General features: G+C 42.8%; 2 protein-coding genes across 5 annotated transcripts; one reads left to right on the top strand and one right to left on the bottom strand.

Moving 5' to 3' along the window:
- Positions 1-490: 490 nt before the first annotated feature.
- dmtn (dematin actin binding protein) lies at positions 491-15,197 on the bottom strand. 4 transcript variants are annotated; one of them, XM_039614339.1, is made up of 19 exons: positions 14,917-15,190; positions 11,067-11,438; positions 10,821-10,919; positions 10,156-10,204; positions 9,731-9,811; positions 9,172-9,321; positions 8,456-8,512; positions 5,657-5,765; positions 5,258-5,302; positions 5,043-5,177; positions 4,833-4,933; positions 4,645-4,750; positions 4,496-4,551; positions 3,977-4,022; positions 3,716-3,723; positions 2,664-2,729; positions 2,110-2,190; positions 1,657-1,815; positions 491-1,194 (listed from the first exon to the last, which is right to left on the bottom strand). In XM_039614339.1, exons 4-18 carry the CDS (start codon positions 10,162-10,164, stop codon positions 1,702-1,704), a joined length of 1,164 nt encoding a protein of 387 aa, XP_039470273.1. In that variant the 5' UTR covers positions 10,165-10,204; positions 10,821-10,919; positions 11,067-11,438; positions 14,917-15,190; the 3' UTR covers positions 491-1,194; positions 1,657-1,701. The 4 variants fall into 4 exon arrangements, with proteins under 4 accessions (XP_039470273.1, XP_039470275.1, XP_039470274.1 ...); XM_039614341.1 differs by having other exon boundaries at positions 491-1,815; positions 2,110-2,239; positions 14,917-15,197; XM_039614340.1 differs by having other exon boundaries at positions 491-1,815; positions 9,178-9,321; positions 14,917-15,184.
- Positions 15,198-16,994: 1,797 nt separating this feature from the next.
- pbdc1 (polysaccharide biosynthesis domain containing 1) lies at positions 16,995-20,951 on the top strand. The gene is made up of 6 exons (XM_031741518.2): positions 16,995-17,128; positions 18,778-18,843; positions 19,019-19,078; positions 19,370-19,510; positions 19,608-19,719; positions 20,503-20,951. Exons 1-6 carry the CDS (start codon positions 17,090-17,092, stop codon positions 20,592-20,594), a joined length of 510 nt encoding a protein of 169 aa, XP_031597378.1. The 5' UTR covers positions 16,995-17,089; the 3' UTR covers positions 20,595-20,951.
- Positions 20,952-21,291: the final 340 nt, after the last annotated feature.

Here is a 21,291-nt window from a genome sequence, read left to right as displayed (position 1 = left end):
TTTCTGTGTTAAAATTACAGACCTTTGCTGTAATTTTACACATTTATTTCTCAGTTTAAGCTCAAACAGTCGCGCTGACAGATTTCTTTCACTTCCTGCGGCGGCATTTTTTCCAACGTATGGAAAAACTATCTCATGTTCAGTTAAACTTCTCACACTGACGGGGAGCAGCTATGAGTTCGACATCCCTGCTGGAGAGAGACAGAGACTGGACATTGGATGATGATGATGATGATGATGAAGGCAGAAAAACCCAGAGATCCAGAGAGAGGCCGGGGTTGAGCCAGAGGTGGAGATCAAAACTGTGATTGGAGGATAAAAGTGGACGCTAAGTAAGAACCCAGGTCTGAATGTCTGAACGCCTCAACACTGACAACCTGTCCAGTCCCTGAGCTGTGGGGTTGGAACTGGTTCCAGTCTGAGCTCTGGTATGCAGGTACGGAGGACTTTTATGGTGGAAATGTGTGAAAGACGACTCGAGAGCCAGATGTTTCTCTGCAAGTTTATTGGTCTCCGTTATATCAGAGGACAGAAACAGGACTGCGAGGGATGGATGAGACGGCACAGGTGACACCAGGTGAGCTAGCAGGAACTGCAGGTGTGTGTGGTCTGAACTCCACGTGGAGTAATATTTAAAAACAGAAAAAAAACTATACAGCCAAAAATATTTTCAACAAGATTTTCAAAATAAAACGCTTCACAGTAGCAGACAAATGCAGAAAAAGTACAATCGTCCAATAAATAAAAGCTGCATGTGGTTAATCATTACAATCAGCTGTTAGACCCGGACCGCTACCATGAAGCTGCAGGACCACAATCATCACCACGAGCAGCCTGCTTCTCTGCAGCTGACAGAACAGGCTGATGGCAAGCTTAGAGCGCCCTCTGCTGGTCTTCCGGGGAATTACAGCCAGCCTGAAGGAGCCTGGAGGGTTTCAGACATCCTGAAGTCTCTGCAACTCCCAGAGCTGCTCTGAAGATCTGTGAAGGATCGTGGAGGAGCTGCAGGCTTCCTTCATCAGCAGAATGTGCTGAGCCCGTGATAATGGGCCGTCACTAAAAAGAAAGCTCTGTAAATACAGATCATGATCCCCCTGAATCTGAGGTTTGACTAACAGACCCAGGATACGCTGGAGATTGAGGTCTGCTCTTTCCGCAAATCCTTATGAGGTGTCCATAATGGCTTTCCTAGACCTGGAAATGATTGGGAAAGCTGTAAGAGGTCATTTTCATTTTTACTATCCCACTAATAATCCCATCTAACTGTCTAACTACAAGGATGAAAGTGAAGCAGCTTCATGTTAGCGTAACACCTGAAGATGGCGTGAAATCTGAGGGACCCGCAGCAGGTCCCTGACGTGGATCAGACCCGGAGCCGGGAATAATCCACGTGAGGAGACAGAGCTACAGAGATTACATGTGATGAAGATGATGAAGATAAGGTGGTGATCTGTAAGCAGTGGTGATTATATGTGCAGCACAGGTAATCAGTGCATCGGTTAAGGTTAGTTGCAGTAAAGGGTTAACCAGGACTGGTCTGCTCCTCGGCAAGCGTCCAGGAGCCCGATTGGTTAGTAAGATGGAGGACGTGTCGGAGTGAGGTGATTGGCTCTGTGTGTGTCTGAGAATTGGATATTTTATTTGTTCTCCTCCTACTTTGAAAGCTTCATCAAGTATTTGTTGGGATGAGGTCACTTCCTGTTAGAAAAGCGAGGCTTTCTTCTTCAGTTCATTTCGTTTCCACAGCGAGAGGCGCTCGAACTCGGCCATCGACATCCCGAACACCTGCTCAAACTCCTCCGGGGACAGGTGCCGCTGACGGGGAGGAGAAGAAGAAAAAGTTAAAACCTCCAGTGAAGCAGTCGTGCTGCAGCGTCGCTCAGACTGGGAGGACTGGAACCAGTCCCATCTCTGAGAAGGTTTATGTAAACCAGTTAAAACCAGTTCTAAAGTTAAACTGGGATGCACAAACCAGTCTGACTTTAAACAGTCAAATTGGGAAACCAGAGAAACCAGTGCTACCACAGAGAAGCTTCAGCTGGGACACTGAGAAGAAGGAGAGGAAATGACATCTATCCAGCACAGCGTCCCACTTCCTGTAACGCTCACCTCAAGCCGAGTGCGGTCCACGCCTGGAGGCAGCTTACAGCGCCCTCTGTGGGTCACAACAAGCGTCTCGTAGGGGTAGATCTGAAATACACAGCACGCCATCAGCTGGAGGGAGTACTCGGATACTACACTGCAGTAAAAGTACACATCTGAGTTAGGAGTATTACAATGATATCAGAGACACTACAGTCAGATCTGATCAGTTGATTGTTCGCGTCAACTGATTTTTAAAATTCAGACAAAATTCAGATGTAAAATCACTAATCAAGTGATTAAAAAGGGTCTAATTTTGTTCCTAGACTTCACAGAGCAGCTTTGCATGATTCACAGTTCAACATAATCCTCCTTTATCTGATCCTGAGGCTTGAAGAGCCCCTCCCAGTTCATCCTGTCTGAAATGCCCTGTTTTAACTCCCCCCCTTTGAAGTCAGCTGTCTTCTGATTGGCTCCCAATCACAAAGAGCAGCTGTAAGATAAATATGTTTTATTTTGAACTGTGAATCATGCAGAGCTGCTCTACCAGAGCCCCAGGATGCGAGCGTGGAGCGCCTCACCTTCTGCTCCAGGATGCTTGGCAAAGAGTTTCCTCGGTCCATGCGCTCCCTGCGAGCGTCTCCGTTCTGCACACACACATTTAAAATGCTCAGACAGATTTAACACTACACATGAAACCAACGTGTTAATCTGATGCTTCTGTCAGCACAAAGTCACTGAAGTTAATTTAAGTCTTCCTCCACAGTCCAACACGTTAAAGCTCAAGCCCAACAATGTCTCTGTGAACATCAGCTGGGTCGTGACATGTGGGCCATCAAACCCCTCCTGCTCCTGATGGTCTGCTCCACATCTGCTTCATAGCGCTGTTTGGATTTATCCTCAGCAGCTGCAGCAGCTGCATCACAGAAGAGCATTTGGCGGCCCTGAGAGCTCAAATGCAATGCGACTTGCAACATAGCGAATAATAAAATATCGCAAAATCTCACAGTATGAAGCAGAATGTGATGAACACCTGCAACAGTGACAGTAAAACGAGCCGAGGATTGGTTGGTGCTGATGGAGGGAGAGATGATGTTCTAATCACATGTACTTAACGTGTATGTTTGCTATTACTCGTTCACCTGAATCACCTCTGTGGTGTTTTTGCTTTTTTCAATTTGCTGGTGTTTTGACCTCTCTGGGCCTCCGTACAAACTGTTCATCACAGAGACAAAGACTTTATGAGACTGTTTTATAAGAAATAATCCAACAATAACAGACCAGTGAGGCTTTAGAGAGGCGTGAGACTGCAGGAAATATGAGGGCGGGGTTAGTCGCCCTGCTGTGAAGTTTCTGATTGGTCCACAATTCACAGTCACAAAGTGACCAGTGGTGTGCTGAAGTGGTAAAGAGGAGCTGATTCTTTATGTTGAGTTATGCAAAGCTGCAGGAACCCAAATTCAACCGTCGACCTCCGGGTGCCAAACCTGCAGTTTCTCGACCACCAGAGGCTCCAGCAGCGAGTCAGTCCTCACAGACTCCTTTATAACAGCTGTAGGGGCGGGGCCAGTAACAAGCTCAGGTGTGTCAGGGCTGTGCAGCTTAAACAGGTCATGCACACAGACATGCTTACCTGAGCAACTGAAAGACAGAAGACACGACAGGAAAAGCAGAGGTTAGTACCGAGTGATGTCACTCAGGTGTGTCAGGCACAGTTCATCAGCACACTCACAGGTGATTCGTTTCTACAAACTGAGGTTGTTTTTAGATTCATGTGACGTGCGTTAGGCTCATGTGACCAATTGTCTGTGAGAGCTGCACGCTCAGAATAAACTCGCAGCGCAGCTGTTTGAAGTCATGAAATGTCATGAAAAAGGTGAGCGAGGACTCGTACCTGGCCGTCCTTTATCGCCATCTGTGGAAAACTCTGCCGACTGCATCTGCAACACACAACCAGTCCTTTTCAGGGTTGAATTTACGCCACGGGTGGTTAAAGATGGGCGGAGCCACTGTGACATCACCTCCATCGGTGCAACGACTCATCAGGCAATTAATGTGCGGCTTCATACCAAAGCTAATCCTCCATTTTGAAACATGGTGGGACTGAGATTTTATTTTATATAAAGTTTGACCCGACAAACACAAACAGCTGTTTCATACACGTCCTATAGACGTGTATGAAACAGCGTTTCTACAGCCACAGCTGTCGCCCCCTGCTGGCTGCTCAGGAAGAAAAACTGCTTCATTTGTCCAGAAGCTCGTGTTCGTGTTGTAAACACTTCAAACCAGATTCCAGTTTTAACTGTTCATTTACCACAGTGAGATAAAAAAAAGTCACTTAAAGTGAGTCTGAGTCCGGTTTAACTCTGGTTTGGGGGTCTCACTCTGCAGCGTGTCATGTGTGAGCACTTACTCGGGTCAGGCCTGATCCTGAGCGTGATGGAGACTTGGAGGCACCTGCTGACAAACCTGCAGGTAGAAGTGGACAGAGAGATGTCAGAGGAGCGCTCCGTGGTGAAAGTGGGGCATGTGGAGGCGGCGGCTGTGTGCAAGCGCTCTTACTGCCGTGCATGTGCGTTCTGTCGGGCAATGACTGCGTCTTCCTCCTGAAATGGACGGCTTTCTCCTTCTCCTCCTTCAGGATCAGACGGCCCAGGTTGGACTTGATCTGAGTGGCCACAAAACCGCGGGTCAGATGATGCTTTTAGGTAAAATGTGAATCTGGAAAATGGGGGGCGACGGTCACAAACCTTCTCCAGCTCCTGTTCCTGGAGCGTCTTCGCTTCTTCTGTCAGGTCCTCAAACTCGTCTTCCTCCTGCAGCTCCTTCTTCTTCTTCCGCCACTCGATCTCTGTGAGGTTCAGCCTCAGAGTTACCAGTGACCTCACAGCACAGGTGTGTGTGTGTGTGAGCGTGTGTATATATGTGTTTGTGTGTGTGTGTGTCGGTGTGTGTGTTACCCATTGCGGCCAGCGAGGGTGGGCAGGGCCAGTACTCTGTCTCAATCTTGGAGGGCTGGTTGGGATCTGGTGGCTGGGCTGCGGGAAACTTTGCTGACTGGATGACGCCGCTGCCCTCGCCGTGTTTGTGAGCGTCTGTGGAGACAGCATGAAGCTGCTGAGTGACGAAGCAGTGATAGACACACACACAGTGAGGAAGAGGAGGAGGAGCTCACCCTGTTTGTAGATGGGAGGCTTCCTGTAAATGTTGGTCCCGTTATCTGAAAAAATGCATAAAAACTTTTTTTTATGGATTCTCCAATGTTTCCTGTCTTTAGTTTGCTGAAGACAGTACAGAACTCTAAATATCTCGAATAAAAGACTAAAAGATAATTAAAGAATGTTTTTGAGCTGTTTATCTGCCTGAACACAGGAAATCAGCCAAAGTGGTGATGAAGGGTCAGAAATGTGACGTTCATGCTGTCTACAAGTCTTTAAACAAGTCTGCAGCGTGAGCGCACAAACTCAGACTCAGACACGGCTGCTTTGCCTTGAGGGTTGACAAAGGTTTTAGGGTTAATGAGTCCTGACAGCCCTCAGGTGTGTGTGTGTGTGTGTGTGTGTGTGTGTGTTACCTGGTCGGTGGAAATGCTGCAGGCTTGTGCTAATCTTGCGTCCGGCCTGCAGCTGCAACGTGGATCCTCCAGGAGAACCGCTCTCACTTTCTGCCCTGCGCCCCTTCACCTGGAAGCAAACAGAGTCTTTTAACCTTTAACGCCCTGACAGGTGAGCTCAGACCAATCAGTGAGTCAGAACATCAGCGTGGGTCACACGACTGACCGTGAGAACTTTGATGTCTAAATCAAACAGGCCCATAAAACAAAGCTGCTGTGTGGCGTGGCCTCTTTGGCTGACAGGTGGCTGTAGCTTTTTAAAGGTGTAATCCGGATAAAAATGTTTCCTTTGGTGGATGACGTAATCCAGCTCGTCCAGCTCATGTCTGTCGTGGTTTTTCAAAGAAAAACTGGACGGGTTCACTCTGATCCTAGTGTAGACTTTTAAGGATTACCAGTAATGTTATTTCAGTGGAGGAGGTGCTGAAATTCACTCAAAATAAAGGAACTTTAATTAATTAAATTTGTTAATTTTCTGTGTTTTTATTTTTTCACTGACCTGACAACAAATCACCATCATTTACAGAAACATTGTGGATGGTGTCCTTAAGTCATAACATTTAAGTAATTTCAAAGAAAATAAAAATAAAGACTATTTACAAATTTTCCGATGTGATTTAATGAGCTGGATTTGCTTTAAGTTTTAATGATTTAATTGTCATCTACTGTGATCGCATTTATCATTCTTAATTCAAAACCTTTTTTTAGGTTTTGACTTTACTTCACAGCTCACACTTTATTATATATTTGTTTTCTTTATGAATAAAAATTAAAGTCCTTAATAGGGCTGGGCTATATCATACCGTTCACGGTAATACCGGTGTGATTTTGGGCAACGATAGGAAAATGAAATATCGCGATAGAATATGGGTAAACCGCGCATGCGCAGTGCCTATGTTTACATACGCACATGGCAGCGACGCAGAATGAGAAGAACGAAAGTGGATCGTTAAATTGGATCGTTAAAGTGGATCGTTAAAGTGGATCGTTAAAACCAGAATTGGTTTGTAAAAATGCTGCAACTTCAGTGGTGTGGAACTGGTTTAGCTTTCGTCCGTCAGATACACAACAAAGCACTATTTTTGGTAGCGCATGCTAGCGGGCCGTCATTATTACGGTGTTGTTTGTAAAATACGGCACACTTTAAATCAATCCTTTGATTTTTCTGAAAATCGACAGTGCCCCTTATAATCCCGTGTGCCTTATGTATGAATTCTGGTTGTGTTTACTGACCTCGAAGCGATTTTATGTACACGGCGCTCGAAAATCTGTCAAATGTTTTAGTACGACTTTGCTAAGCTACGAAGCCGCACCACTTGGTGGATTGTTGGAGCATTACGGCTATCGTAGGCAGGCGCCTCGCGGAGTGATACGTACTGTGCTTCAACATAATATTACCGTATTGTGTGTGTATAACCTCTTTTTAAGTTTTGTGGATATTATACATGGTTATGCTGAGGATATGTCGGACAGTTTCCACTGGAAATGCCTTTTGGTTAAACTGTCAGCAAGGAATTTGCACTGTTACATTTTTATATAACTTTAATGTACATAAAAAACAGCTGCTTGTTTAAGTGAAAATACATTGATGGGGTTTTTTGCACTAATAAAGTTGTGGAGTTGTAAAGTATTTTGTCTAGTGTCAATTATATCGTCAGTTATATCGTTATTGCAAAATTTCAAATGTATATCGTGATAAATATTTTTGGTCATATCGCCCTGCTCTAGTCCTTAATATAAATATATTGCATGTATGAAATTCAATTCACCATAAATAAACTCTAAAAACAAGTATTTTAATGCAAGTATAGGACAAAATTTAAAAACTGTAGTTCAGGTCTGAGTTTGTTATCGTCTTAAGTTTATCAGTTCTAGTTTTCTTATTGGAATAACTTTTCTTTATTTCATTTTTTTTTCTTTGTAAATTCTGAGTCCACCCTGGGATCAGGGTAATCCTGATGTTTTGGAAGTCATCCTGATCCTGTTCCAGTGTTTTGAACAACACAAACTAGAAGTTTAATCCAGATAAAAAAAAGCTGGACTGGATTACCTGATCTTATCCAAACATGTAATCCTGTTTTTCCTTTAAACAACCCGATTTCACTTTTCACCAACTGGACCTGTGGACCATGTTTGTGCTGTAAATGTATTTTTTACTAATTAAAATTAAAAAAGGACCCAAACTGAGTGATTTCTGCACAGATGTCCCGTCCTTTAAATCTGGATAGAAACGGAGCTCCTATTTTGTTTTGGCCTCGCGCTCTGACTGAGGGGAGTTTCCAGCCGTCTGAACAGAGGTCCTTCTGTTCGCCAGCCAGTGAGTGTCACGGTTTCGACACTGCGGCGAAGACAAAGCTGCGATTGAAAGCTGGACGAGAACACGTACAAACCGCTGTTTTCCCAAAAAGCCGAGGTTGCGAACCACTTGAGGTTTTAGAAAGGTCAACAAATGCTGTGGCACCGAGAACTGAACCACCAATCAAAGCTTGTGTTTGAGTCTTATCGATCACGGAAGCAGGTCTACTCAGTGTCACAGGGTCAGGTTAACTCGGGTGGGCGGGGCTTTGTTCCAGACTCCAGGTCACTGGACCAGAGCGTTAAAGAAAAGCCCGGCCTGAATGAACAGGCGGAAAATGTAAGCGCTGCCATTTCATTAAAAACAGCTTATATCCCTGTGGCCTGAAGGCGGAGAAGAGACCAGGATGGAAATGAATAATGGAGCTGGGTTATTACCACCAGCATGCACTGATGAGGTCTTACCTCAGGAGACATGGTTGGAGACAAGGCTGGAGACGTGGATGGAGGAGACAGAGATCTCTGCAGAGAAACACAGATATGAACAGTCATCATAGATGCTGCAGGAATTTAATAAAGTCCAACAGCTGGAGGCATCAAACAGGCCTCAGGATTACATTAGTGTCAGTAATGACTTGTAAACACACACCTCTGTGCGCTCACACACACACACACACACCTGTTTTTTCAGCTGATATTCTTTCAATAAATGTGGATTCAATATTATAGAAAAAATCCTGCATATTATGAAGAAAATTAAAGTTAAAATAAAAAAAATTAAAGCACGTCTGTGAAATATGATCATTAAAAAGTAAAAGTTTCATCTGATCTTCCTTTAAGGATTATTCCAGATTATTTTTTTCCTCTGACTTTAAATCTGATGTCAGGATTTTAATGACAGCATATCAGCGCCATCGAGGGGAAACAGGAAGTGATGTGACTCCAGTTTTTTTAATAATATTTGTGAGAAAAGTGTTAAATTTGCAGGAGAAGCTGAAATGGAAACTGTCTGTTCTGATTTTGTTGACGGTCCCTGAACGCTGCTGTATCAGTACTGTCTGTTGGGGTCAGAGGTTGGCTCATTTGACAAATGGACTAGCAGCAGTGTTTAAGTCAAATATTTCAGTTTCAGGGTTGAAAAGTGAAGCAATAACGTTCCTTAACTACAAAAGAATCCAAACCTGCACCTCTCTGCGTGGCAGGTCGAGCGGGGAGAAGCTCAGGTGGGGTTGGTAGGTCATCAGGTCCGGTCTCTCCACCTGCAGGATGGCTTTATCTCTGGGCAGCGCCGCCAGGTCTCTGTAGCCCACCACCTGGTCATTGACACGGGCCTGACAGAGGAAGTTCTGTATTTACCACGAGCACTCCTAGTATCATCACAAAGATTACTTAAAGATACAAATACAAGTACTCCATGTATAAATGTGTTTAATTTTACTGGGTAGGATTCAGCATAAAAATTCAACATTGAACATAAAAATAAAAGAAGAACTAAAAGTACTAAAATCATCTGATCAGAGCTCAAATTTCAACAAACAAAAAAATCTGAAGTACATGCAGACGTTTGACAGTAAATGCAGCCAACTTGTGGTGAAAGTCTGCATTTTGCAGGTTTTTACAAAAAGCACCTTTACTAAAAGTAGAAAATGTCAGTAAAATAAAGTAAATGTGTTAAAATCATGTTTCCATGGATGAAACGAGTAAATAAACATCTGAACGTCTGAGCAGGTGTGACGTTACCACGATGCCTGTCGCCGGAGACCCCGGGGTGCTCGGGCCCCTCGAGGACGGCAGGTTGACCGGAGTTACCTGTCCCTCCACCTGCCAAACAGCCAATCAGAAGAGACGATCAGGAGGTGAAAACAGTCCAGTTTATTAGCACCAGCTCAAAGAGCGGGTGAAAAACCACGAACAAACAAGAAGGAGAAGAAGATCTGACCCGACAGCAACAACAGCTTGTTTCAGACAGATGATGGTCATGAAGGATTATTTTGAGCTGTGAATCATGCAAAGCTGCTACAGTGAGAATACATCCGCTTTAAGGTGTAAATGAACTTTCAGAGTGACTGACTGCTCACTGAGCTGAAGTCTGTGTGAACCTCATCGTGCAGCAATATTTTAGGTGTGAGTGTGGTGCTGATTGAGCTCCAGCAGTGACTCATTACCTTCTGCATAGCTGTGGACACGAAAGTCGCTCCGACCTGATTTAAGCAGCTGCAGAGGAAAAACAGAGAGAGGGTTAGTGAACGCATCAGCTGCTCCAACGAATGAGCTCAACTCATCTGATCCAGGATCAGAGGAAGAGCAATTTCTCTCACAGCACAGCCTCAGACATGATGTCAGCTCGTTTCCTTCCTGAAACCACTGGAAACATCCAGGAGGAAACATCCAGGAGGAAACATCCAGGAGGAAACAGAGAGAAGGAAACAGAACAGGAGGAAGGATGCAGAAGGAAGCATCGAAGCATTCTGGGGACTTTGTTTCATATCCTTTGTTTCCTTTACCGTTGACATCCGATCAGCAGAGTTTTGAGACGATTTTATTTTATTTTGTTGTTTTTAAGAGTTTTGGCTGCGTTTTTAATTTTTTTTTGTAGTTTTTGGTTCTTTATTTAAAATATATTTTTTAATCAAAATTTTTTTAACCTTTAACAGGCTTTTGTTGAAGTTTTTGGACAATTTTTTTCAAACAAATTTAAAATGCAGTTTCTGCTTCTGTTTTTATTTTGATTTTATTTTGGTAGATTAGCTTTGTTTTTGTTCTGTTTTATTTTTACTCTCTCTTTGTTTTATTGTTTCATGTTTTTGTGGTGTTTATTTTTTTGACTTACATTTCTCAGTTTGGTCTCTCCAGTAAGCTCTCTGATTGGCTGCGAAGAGTTTCAGGAAGTAGACGCAGACTTGTGGTGATGTTCAGGTTGCCGCGGTGACTTCAAGACAGAGTAAAGTGAATATCTGAATCTTTGTGTTGATTCTGAAAGTCTGACGGTGATAAACGAGCTGAAGGTGCTGCAGCTTTGTGAGGATGCGTGACAGCGTCCTGATGAAGAGCGTTCAGCGTTAAAGGTGTTACTCACGGCTCAGACGGTGTTTGGAGCTGCTGAGGACGGACGACTGCTGGAGAGTCACAGCGAGGCTGTCAGAGGGGAGGGGGCACACCTTCTACCTAAACAACACGAGAGCTGGGGGAGGATATCCTCCATCCTTCCTCTGACCGTCCCCCACCACCTCCTTTCATCTCGTCGTCCTCCTCCCTTCCTCCCCCTCCCCTCTGCTGTTTATCAGCTCGCCCAGCCGGGCGACGCCCAGCCGCTGCTAACGGCTGCTGTGGTTACGCTTGTCCTCAGAGTCAGGAGAGCAGCTTCACCCTCCCCCCCCCTCCATCGCTGTCCAACCATAAAATCTGACACCAGATCGGTGAGAGGAGAGCGACCTCAGCTGAACCTGATCTGTGAACATGTGTGAGAGTCACAGTGACGGTTCTCCTCCAAACGTTACCCAGGAGCACGCTCAGATCTCCCGCAGGAGGTCAAACAGTATAAACTCATCCAGCAGCTTTAATTTATCTTAAAGGCTGAGAAGAAACCCGCTGTAAACACCTGCTTCTGTTAACGAGCTCCCTAATTCAATTTATACAGCACCAAATCAAAGCAATGGTCGACTCAAAGAGCTACCGTGAGGTAAAAAGACCAACAATCAGATGAACACCTATGATATACTTGGCGATGGTGGGTGGGAAGGAAAAACTCCCTTTTAACTGGATGAAACCAGGCTCAGGGAGGAGGGCCCATCTACCATAACCCGGGGGGGGGCACTGAAGCAGTTTCTCCCGGTTTAATGGCAGCACACACTCGCCATGGTTTTGTTTTGATGAGCTCACAGAGTTTGTTTCTGTTTCTGCTCGTTTTTCTGGTGATGATGGAGTCAGACCATGGGGTGAAACCTTCTCCGGTTCAGGATGGACTTAATAAATCCCAGCTTGATCTTCTTGGAATACGTCTGTACCATCAGGAAGAAGGAATGTCTAAAGGAGAAACCAGCCTCCTTCAACTCAGTTAGCTGACCTCTGACCTGACCACCTGAAGCAACCTCAGACCTGCCCACACAGGCTGGTACAACAGGCCCGAGGCATGATGGTAGCATCACTTCTTACCCTGATGCCCCCCTCGCTCTGGAACAGGGTAAACCTGGATCAGCCCATGTAACCTTCTCCCTGTAAACTCCTTGTTTCTGATTGGCTACACTGATGCTAATGGTTTCATGATTTAAAAAAAAAAATCCAGTTTCAAATGTTTCCAGAGACCTCAGAGATGAAGGTTCACCTCTGCCCTTCCAGGGTTTTTAACACATCTGATTTCAGCTTCAGTTTCTCCATCGCTGTTTTCTTTGATCAATGCACGTAAGATCTCCTGGGGCCTCCTCTGGACCCAGGACAAGCTGGAGCGTCTCCAGATAAGCTGGAGGAGGTGGCCGGAGAGAGGGATGGTCTGGGCTTCTCTGCTTAGGCTGCTGCCTCAGCCACCCAGCCCCGGATAACACAGCATTAATAACATGACGAATGATTTATCCTAAACTTTTAAGGTGGACTCAGTTTCCCGTTATCACTGTTTTTGTTGCTTTTCTACATTTTTAGATGTTTTATTGTAATTTTATAACATTTGCTCTAATAACCATGTGAGGCCGTCATGACTGTATGTTGAGTGTGTTTGCACAATAACGATGAAGGCCGTGTCTGAAGGATGGAGGGCTGTGAGCAGCTGGAAGTGAAACCTTTAAACATGAAACATCTAAAAGCAGGCTGACTTCGATGAATTATTCTTTATTAATGTTTCCTGCTTTAGTTTCACTTCATTATGTTTTACAACGTTTTATTCTTGCACCGAGCAGGTTCGGGGATCACGTCGGTTTTTCTAGCAGGATGTGGATAGAAATCACTCGGTTTGGTAATGAGGAACTGTTGGGAGGATTCTTAGACATTGTGAAATCCAACAAAAACAATCATATGTTCACAAATACAAATGAAATAAGGACAATTAGGAGATACCACACACTGATGCAGACCCGATCAAGCTCCAGGAGGGACGCCCTCTGGAGCGCTCTTTTTTATTTTTCAATAACAGGGATCATTTTTGTACATTTTATTGTTTTATTTCTGTAGCTCGTGGTTTAAATCACTCTTCGCTGCTTTTCTTTGCAGAAAGCTGAGGCTGCAGTTACAGCGGCTTGCTGATTAAAAGTACTCGGTTACTTGACTGTGCTGAGTGTCTCTGAGGACTGACAGCAGGCTGAGTGCTCTGTGTGGCCGATAGTCTTATCACTGAGAGCTTTTATCTGCCATTAGCCCGAGCACATACAGACACACTTAAACACACTTTACAGACGCTGGGTGGATCCAGGCAGCGGCCTGCTTCATATCCACATCCCAGCAGCACACAGGCCGGAAACTCATAGACGGTCTGCAGCATGTCAGCCATGCTTTCACTGGTTTCACTAAAAAACCTTCAAAAAGTCCAAGTGTGTCATCTGAACAGAAAAAAACAAAACAGGAAAATGACTCAAATAATGAACCAGATCATGAAAACAGCTGCAGACCAAATACAAGTCAAATGAGAAACACTGGAAGGTTTCTAACTGTGAAGCTACAGAAACACTCAGAAGGATCCACCATGGTGACTCTGTCAGAGGAGATCCTCATCACCACTCCGCCTCAGAGAACATCAGGTCTGAACTCCGACCTTATCGGCAGATTTCAGGCACTGATTGGAAGCTTCTCCATCTAAAATCTGATATCAGATTCTATTGGGAGGCCTTGGACTCATGATTGTAAACAACCAGAACCAATAAACCAATCAGCTGATGAATCAACAGCTCAAATCTAAGGAGCTAAGGAGAAATCGACTGGACTTCTGTAAGTTTCCTGAAAACGTTTCAGCTCCCATCCCAGAAACTTATTCACTCCAACAGTTCAGTGATGATCAGTAAATGACTTCCAGAGACTGATCCAGCTTCCTGTGAGAGAGCATTTCACCGATTCTGATGTTTTGTGGATTGAACTGATCGAGTTTCTCTGATTAATCACCGATAGAAGAACTGATCAGTGCCAGAGCGTCGCAGCTGCTCTCACAGAGACCTCGGTGTCCACGATCTCTGAGAGCATGAGGAACGTTAGCGATGATGACTTTTGGTCCTCAGCTGCAAGTGTTTGGGCTACGATTGGCTGAGGGTCTTCTGGCTGCTTCAGTGCAGCCTTAAATGTCCCAGATGTTAGCTCTGCTGTGACATCAGCACCACATGTGGCCCAAAGAGCAGCTGTTCTAACTCTGTCTTCAGGCAGCCTCATGAATACCTGACTGTCTCAGCTCTGCCTCTAATGGGCCAGGTGTGACTTTCTGACCAACAGCTGAGCCATAAATACCAAACACACCTGCAGCTCCTCTTAATCTGTTTGGAGGTAAACGCTGAGCTCCTCCTGCCTCCTCCAGGAGCAGCAGTAGCATTCTCATCATTCCCTCATGTTTTAGAGACTGAATCAACTGCTGCTCCCCTCCTGGAGCAGGCTTTAAACCTTCTCCTCCTCCTCCTCCTCCTCCTCCTCATCCTCATCATCCTTTCTCTTTATTTTCTACATTTCACAGAAACCCGACCCCCCCCCCCTATCAAAACATCATACCGACCTCAGATCTCCTTCCTCCTCAGAGCCGGTTGAGGCCCGAAAACACCCGAACACACACACACACACACACACACACACACAAACACACGCTGTTTTTTATTCCGAGCTGAGGAGCAGCGGAGGGATGAAGGAGCTCTGCGGTCATGTGGCCGATCTGAGGCTTCATTACGCGGAGGAAGAGGAGGGTGAGGAGGAGACAAGTGCGTCTGCAGCGACGCGAGAAAAACAGAAACGCGCACAGAGGGAGATCTTACCTCCGAGCAGGAGAATCAGGCTGACCGGAGATGAGAGGAGAGGAGGCGCTCCGTCCTCACAGCCCCGACAGGAGGAGGAGGAAGGGTGGAGGGAGGAGAAAAAGGAGGAGGTGGCGGCTGGCTGCTTTTAAAGCCCGGGCTGGGGGCTGCTGTGACCCCAGCAGGCGGAGGAGGAGAAGGAGGAGGATGTTTTCCTGTTGCCCGGGTCGGTCCACTGTGGAGCTCCGCGGGGGGAGGAAACGTTTGTGACGTTCGCATTAAATAAAATCATAAATACATAAAAACAGGAGCTCAGCACCGAGAAACCGAAGCTTCATGCTCCAACCAATCAGAAAGAGCCAGAAACCCCCACCCACCCACCTCACCTGATTTACCAAAAAAGACACCAAACAAGAAACATTTACAGTGATCAGAGGAAACTCTGTTTATCTGATTAACACGGGAAAATATTACGTCTGATTACAAAAATTACAGCATATATTCTCACAATGTACCACCCGCTAAGGAAGCCCAAATCTGCCAAAAAAGCAAAGCCACTCCCAAGTTTTTATTTATTTTATTATTTTTCATTTACAGAGGATGTAGATTTCATTTATTTATTTACATCAGGTGCATTTTTCAGATCAAATGTCCAACTGTTGGCCTGATGGCGTGAGATACTACCAGCACTGATAATAACAATAAAGTATTAAATATCATTATTGTGTTCATAATACTCACATTACATAATTATAGATTCATATGAAAAAAAATTAGACAAATTATTATTAATTTCTATATTTTCTTATATTTACACATACATACACACATATCATAATACTTTATCATGTGATATAGTGACAGCCCTATTTTATAAAATTTTTATAACCACTCATACCCCACATCTTCAGGATTGAGGAGTCAAATAACAGCATAATAATAATTTTAAACATTACAAAAACTTAATTAAATAAAGAAATTACAACATGTTCACATTTTGAGATTAAATGACTGTTTTAGGGAAAAAAAACATTTTGTTCAATGATATTACTTTTTTAATTTAAACAATTTACTGTCCAAATTCGTAATTTTTTGTAGCATAAATTGTAAAATAACATAATAATAATTCAAAATTATGAGATCATGTGATCTGAGACTGAAACATTGAACATTTTAAACCACGATTAAATCTCTTTGTCAATGCCTTTGTATTTTATTACTGTAATCATATTTTTCAGTTCAGTGGTCCTGTTTATGTCTGCGTACCATAATACTATTGTGATTTAACATAAATTCATTCAAACGTTACTCTGAATTTTTTTAAAAAACAAAAACTGTTTTGGACCTAGAAATGAAATTCATTCAGTTGCCACAGGGGGGCAGCACAGACTGCAGACTGTATTAGTGAGTAATTCCTTCAGATTGATCACTGTTATTTTTTTTTTTTTAAAAGAAATAAATTAGATAAATAAAACATTTAATTAAATATTTTCATATGTGTTCATTACATTTAGGAGCACTAGATAACACAAGATTACATATGAAGTAAATTCATAAAATATCATTAAAAAAATAAAAATTAGATCCATATAAAAATGAAAGCAAGCAGTAACAAACGTAGTTATAAATGGAATTACATTTAGATATACAAGGTGAAAGAAACAAAGCTAGAGTATAATTATTATTATTTTTATTGATTTTTACAAAAACATATAATAAATCATATAATTTCTAATCTCATTGATGGTTATTTCAAAAGAAGACAGAAATGTTTGATATAACATTTACACATTAAATTTAATAAATTAATCATTACATAAATGTTATGTACTTTTCATTTAGTTTTATTTGTTTAATTATTATTGATTAAAGTTAATAATTAAGTAAAAAATAATATTTCACTGTTTTTGGTTTTGAGGGCAGTAGATTTTTTTTTTTCTTTTGTCACTCATTTTTTTCATTTTACCCTCTTTGGACTTCCTTAAATTTAATTTATTTAAAAGTAAATAACTGTTTTTTAGCGCACCTCTGGCCCTTTAAATGTTGTGACGTAACACGGTGTTAAAGTTGAGATCAGAGATCGTAAAAACAGAAGATGAGTCACTGTTGATGAGTCGCTGGGACCCACGCAAGACACTGCGCATGCGTGAAGTGTCTGACAGTGGTCCATCTTTGATCCGTAGACGATCTTCGGATGGGAGACATGGCGTCAGACAACGGACTGGCCGCTCTGGTACGACTTTAATTGTGAAAACCCGCGCGTGTGTGTTCGTGTGTTGGTGCTGTCTGTGAACTGATTTAACGGAGACGCTGAAATGAGGCTGACACGCGCGGTTTACCGACGCAGCTCGAGATGTTTAGCTAACAGCTAAAGGTAGCTAGCTGAGAGAATCACACGTGCAGGGAGCGATGAGCTCTGACCTTTGACCTCTGTGTTCAGCTCGCTCACTGATAAATGTTTTTTGTGATAAAAACTGTAGAGACTGTTACGGCTGCTTACCACGTGCAGCTCTGCTCTCTGTACGTAACGCCGTCACGTGGTCAGTGTGGCTTTGTTTATTCCGGAAGTAAGAGACTGATCACCTGATTTCTGTTTGTGTTTATGAACAAACAGCTGAATATTTAAAAAATATCTAAACTTAATGCTCTTAATTATTTTTATTAGCAGGTAGTTGATCAGAGGGTCGTGGTCACACTGGAAGTTCATCAGTGTCAGGCTTTCTTTGAGTTGGCTCGTTTTTATAAAACTACTGTGGTTATCAACTTTCTCTGTTAATATGGGCTCTCTGCATTCATTTGTGCCACAGACAAGTAAGATAAAGATTTGAATTGCAGTGAATGATTTTGTGTCTGAGCGTGATCAGTTGTGCTGTTTATTTCTAAGGTGATAGCTGCACATTAGAGCTCTGAGACTTTAAATGGAACCAGTTTAAGGCTTCCTGTCCAACAACTTGATGAAGGAGACATGGAAATCAGATCAGTGAATGAATCAGAGTGCGACCTGCTGAGGCGTGATGATGATCGCAGGGGTTGGAGTCAGTGTTTGAAGCCTTCTCTTCTCGCCTTTTTCAACGAGATCGGCCTCTGTGACATCTGACTGCGCTGCCTGGTTATCGTCAAAGTCAGGACGTACAAAATAAAAATTCAGAGATTAAAAGTTAAAAAATTTGAGCAAGAAATCAGAAGTGTGAGTTAAAACAATCCAAATGGTAAAAAAAAAAGTGTGTGTGTGTTTGTGTATATATATATATATATATATATATATATATATATATATATATATATATATTTATATGGATATATAATAATGATCAAAATTAATAATGTAGAATTTTAAGTAAGATTTAAATATTGAGATATAACTTAACAAAAACAAAAATAATAGATAAAATATTGAATAGTCAAAAATGTAAATAACATATAAAAATAAACCAAATTAAAAATTCACAAATGCTTAAAATATTAAAATAAATAGAGTTTTATGATTTATGATAATGTAATAATTTTAAAAAAGAAAAAATGATCATGATAAAATAGTTTTTTATGTAAATATCAACTTTATTTCTTTAATCTCAGTTCTGATTTGTGAAGTCACATATTAATTTAGTTTGTTTTAGTTTCTTTATTAAATCTCTATTATTTTATTCTGGCAGAATTGGACCTCCGTAGACACAGAACACCATCAGAGAGTGAAAATGGGATTTATGTTTTTTTATTAATTCAAGTTTCCAACATAATCCTGTGCCCCACCAGTTGGTGGAAAACTTGAAGCTCAGGCGTTCCTGCTGATGACTCAAACGATCTTTATTGCTCAGTGTGTTTGACCATGACAGACCGTGATGATACTGGAGTGTGTGACGGTGTGTGTTTGTGTGTTTTCAGGGTGCGGAGGGAGCTGCAGCAGCTGCACATGCTCTGTCTCTGCCTGCAGAGGCTTATGGGAATGATGTAAGTTTACGTCATCATCTTCTTCATCAGTCACTGTGTCCTTAGAGGACCTCACGTTAAACATGAAATGTGAAACAATTCTGTGGTGCTGTGAACACCTCGTAGTTATTCCTGAATGTTCCCAAAGAAACATTCCTGACAGTGTGATGAATCCAAACTTTTTGTCTCCTTTCAGCCGCGGCTCGAGGTCATGTGGGCAATGAAGGCCTACAACCACGCGGAGGTTTACTTCAATGTAAGTCCACCTGCTGCTCCACCCTTCACCATGTTAATGGAGCTGGTTATGACTCGTTATATTTATTATTAGTTACTGGTTTGAAACCAGTACACGCCATGTCTGCTCGAAGGTCAAAGGCTTGGTTATCTGCAGGAATGCTGTGGTTTATTAAAGACGACGGCGTGATGTTCCTTCACAGAATCGACTGCCTTTATCTGACCTCAGCAGGCTGAAGATCACATGATCTGTATTACCAGCTGAGCGCTGTGGGTTTTGACTATGAGGTGTTTGATTCTGTTCTGCCTTCAGCTCATCTCGTCGGTGGATCCAAAGTTCCTGAAGCTGACAAAGATGGACGACAAAATCTACTCGAGCTTCAGGGAAACCTTCAAAGACCTCGACATAAAACTGCTCAACGCCGACGACCTTAAGTCTGAAAAGGCCAAAGAGGTCAGTCAGCACCTGCCGTTAGCTCAGCCTGCTCCTCCATCAGTGCTTAGAGTCACAGATGCTGGGTGGATCAGACAGCTTTGGTTTGTGTTTTCAGACGTGGCGTCCGTTCTGTAACCAGTTCGAAGGACTCGTCGAAGACTTCAACTATGGCACGCTGCTGCGACTGGACTGCGAGAAGGACTACACGGAGGAAAACACCATCTTTGGTAAACATTTAATTCACGATGTTTATACTCAAGTACAAGTATCAACAACAAGAACAAGTATCCAAACTGAATCATAGATACTGCTTTGCTTCATTTCATATCTCCAAACCAAAAGTTCATCCATCCTCTTGTCAGGGTCACTGTTGCCTGTACCATTGGGTGAGAGGGGGGGCACACCCTGGACACCCTAGTCTAACACAGACAGACAACCATTCGCACTCACACCTATGGGCAAATTGGAATTACCAATTAGCCTAACCTGACTAACTGCATGTCTTTGGACCATGGTACCCGGTAGCAGAGTACCCGGAGAGAACCCACGCAAACACGAATGTGCAAACTCTAGATAGAATGGTGGTAAAGGCAACAGTGCTAATCACCGCACCACTATGCTGCCTGTAGAATAGAATTAAACCTCCGTGTGTTCTCCCAAGTTTGGCATTTTTTAATGTATTGGTCCTAAAATACAGATCCTGATTGATGTAGATGATGAGAAAGAACAGTGAAAGTTTCTTACAGCTTAGAGAGTTATGTTTCAGATTTCAATATGCTAAAAAATGTCCAGAATTTTACAAAATGAATAGAAAAGTGTTTGAACTATGAAGCTAAAACTCCACAGCACTTTTTTAAAATAAATGTTCAAAGTCTGGATCTTAAGATTTTTTTTGCAGATCTAAGATGTTTGAGCAGAAAATAAGATTTGTTGATTTGAGACAAAATGACCCTTTTATTAAAAAACCCATAAAGGTGAGTTCTGACTGATTCCTGTATCTCTGGTTTCAGCCACCAGGGTTCAGTTCTTCGCGATTGAGATCGCCAGGAACAGAGAGGGTTACAACAATGTTGTGTTCAAGTCCAAAAGTTCAAAAAGCTAACCTGCAGTCAGGATCCCGGCCCTGCAGACCGTCAGAGTGGAGCCGACGCCTCCGAGGCTTCGCTCGTTTCCATCAGTGTTTATTTTGATGTCCGACATTAAAACTTTTGATCGGATCAGAACCGTTTCTACAAACCAGAACAGCACCGAACTCTTTGTCACCAACGCTACCTGACCTGTTTGAAAGTGTTCTTCACAGTTCCTGAACATTTAAAATCGATGTAATGAACACAATGAATTTTGTATTTACTGTAAAGTTTCAAGTTTTTTGTGCCAATCACAAGTGGTTATTTTATTTTGTAATAACAGAAATGTATCTGTCTGACCCAATAAAACCTGAGCTTCATTTCACCGCCGATCCCTGTGTTTAAACTCTGTTTTACCTCCCAAAACAAAAGTGCCTGCTGGAGGGACGTCTTCATGAACGCTCTCTGAGGCCTCGCAGAGGATTTACCCAAGCTTCAAACAAAAACTTCAAACACACAGCAGTCGCAACAGAAACCTGAAGCTTCTGTAAAACTGATTTACTTTACACAAGCAGGAGAAGGGATTCTTCCTGTTCCTTCCTTTCACAATAAAAGTCTTACACACTGTGAAGGTAGATGGAGAAATATAAACAGCAAAATTAGTCCTTGAATTGCGAAAATGTTTAACACTATTTTTGTGTTGCTTCCAGTCACACTAAACAGTTATATCAA

This window comes from Oreochromis aureus, linkage group 7, assembly GCF_013358895.1.
Source record: "Oreochromis aureus strain Israel breed Guangdong linkage group 7, ZZ_aureus, whole genome shotgun sequence".
NCBI classification, from domain to species: Eukaryota; Metazoa; Chordata; class Actinopteri; order Cichliformes; family Cichlidae; genus Oreochromis; species Oreochromis aureus.
The sequence above is the reverse complement of the archived record's forward strand: the minus strand, read 5'-3'. Positions and strand labels throughout refer to the sequence as shown.

Excerpts from the sequence above, each read along its gene's own strand:
- dmtn (XM_039614339.1), bottom strand. Across the intron at positions 8,513-9,171 it reads TGCCACGCAGAGAGGTGCAG|AGATCTCTGTCTCCTCCATC; the intron begins GTTTGGATTCTT and ends GTTTCTCTGCAG. Across the intron at positions 4,751-4,832 it reads AGGAACAGGAGCTGGAGAAG|ATCAAGTCCAACCTGGGCCG; the intron begins GTTTGTGACCGT and ends GTGGCCACTCAG.
- pbdc1 (XM_031741518.2), top strand. The coding sequence starts at position 17,090 with ATGGGAGACATGGCGTCAGACAACGGACTGGCCGCTCTG. Across the intron at positions 18,844-19,018 it reads CAGAGGCTTATGGGAATGAT|CCGCGGCTCGAGGTCATGTG; the intron begins GTAAGTTTACGT and ends GTCTCCTTTCAG. Across the intron at positions 19,511-19,607 it reads AGTCTGAAAAGGCCAAAGAG|ACGTGGCGTCCGTTCTGTAA; the intron begins GTCAGTCAGCAC and ends TTGTGTTTTCAG.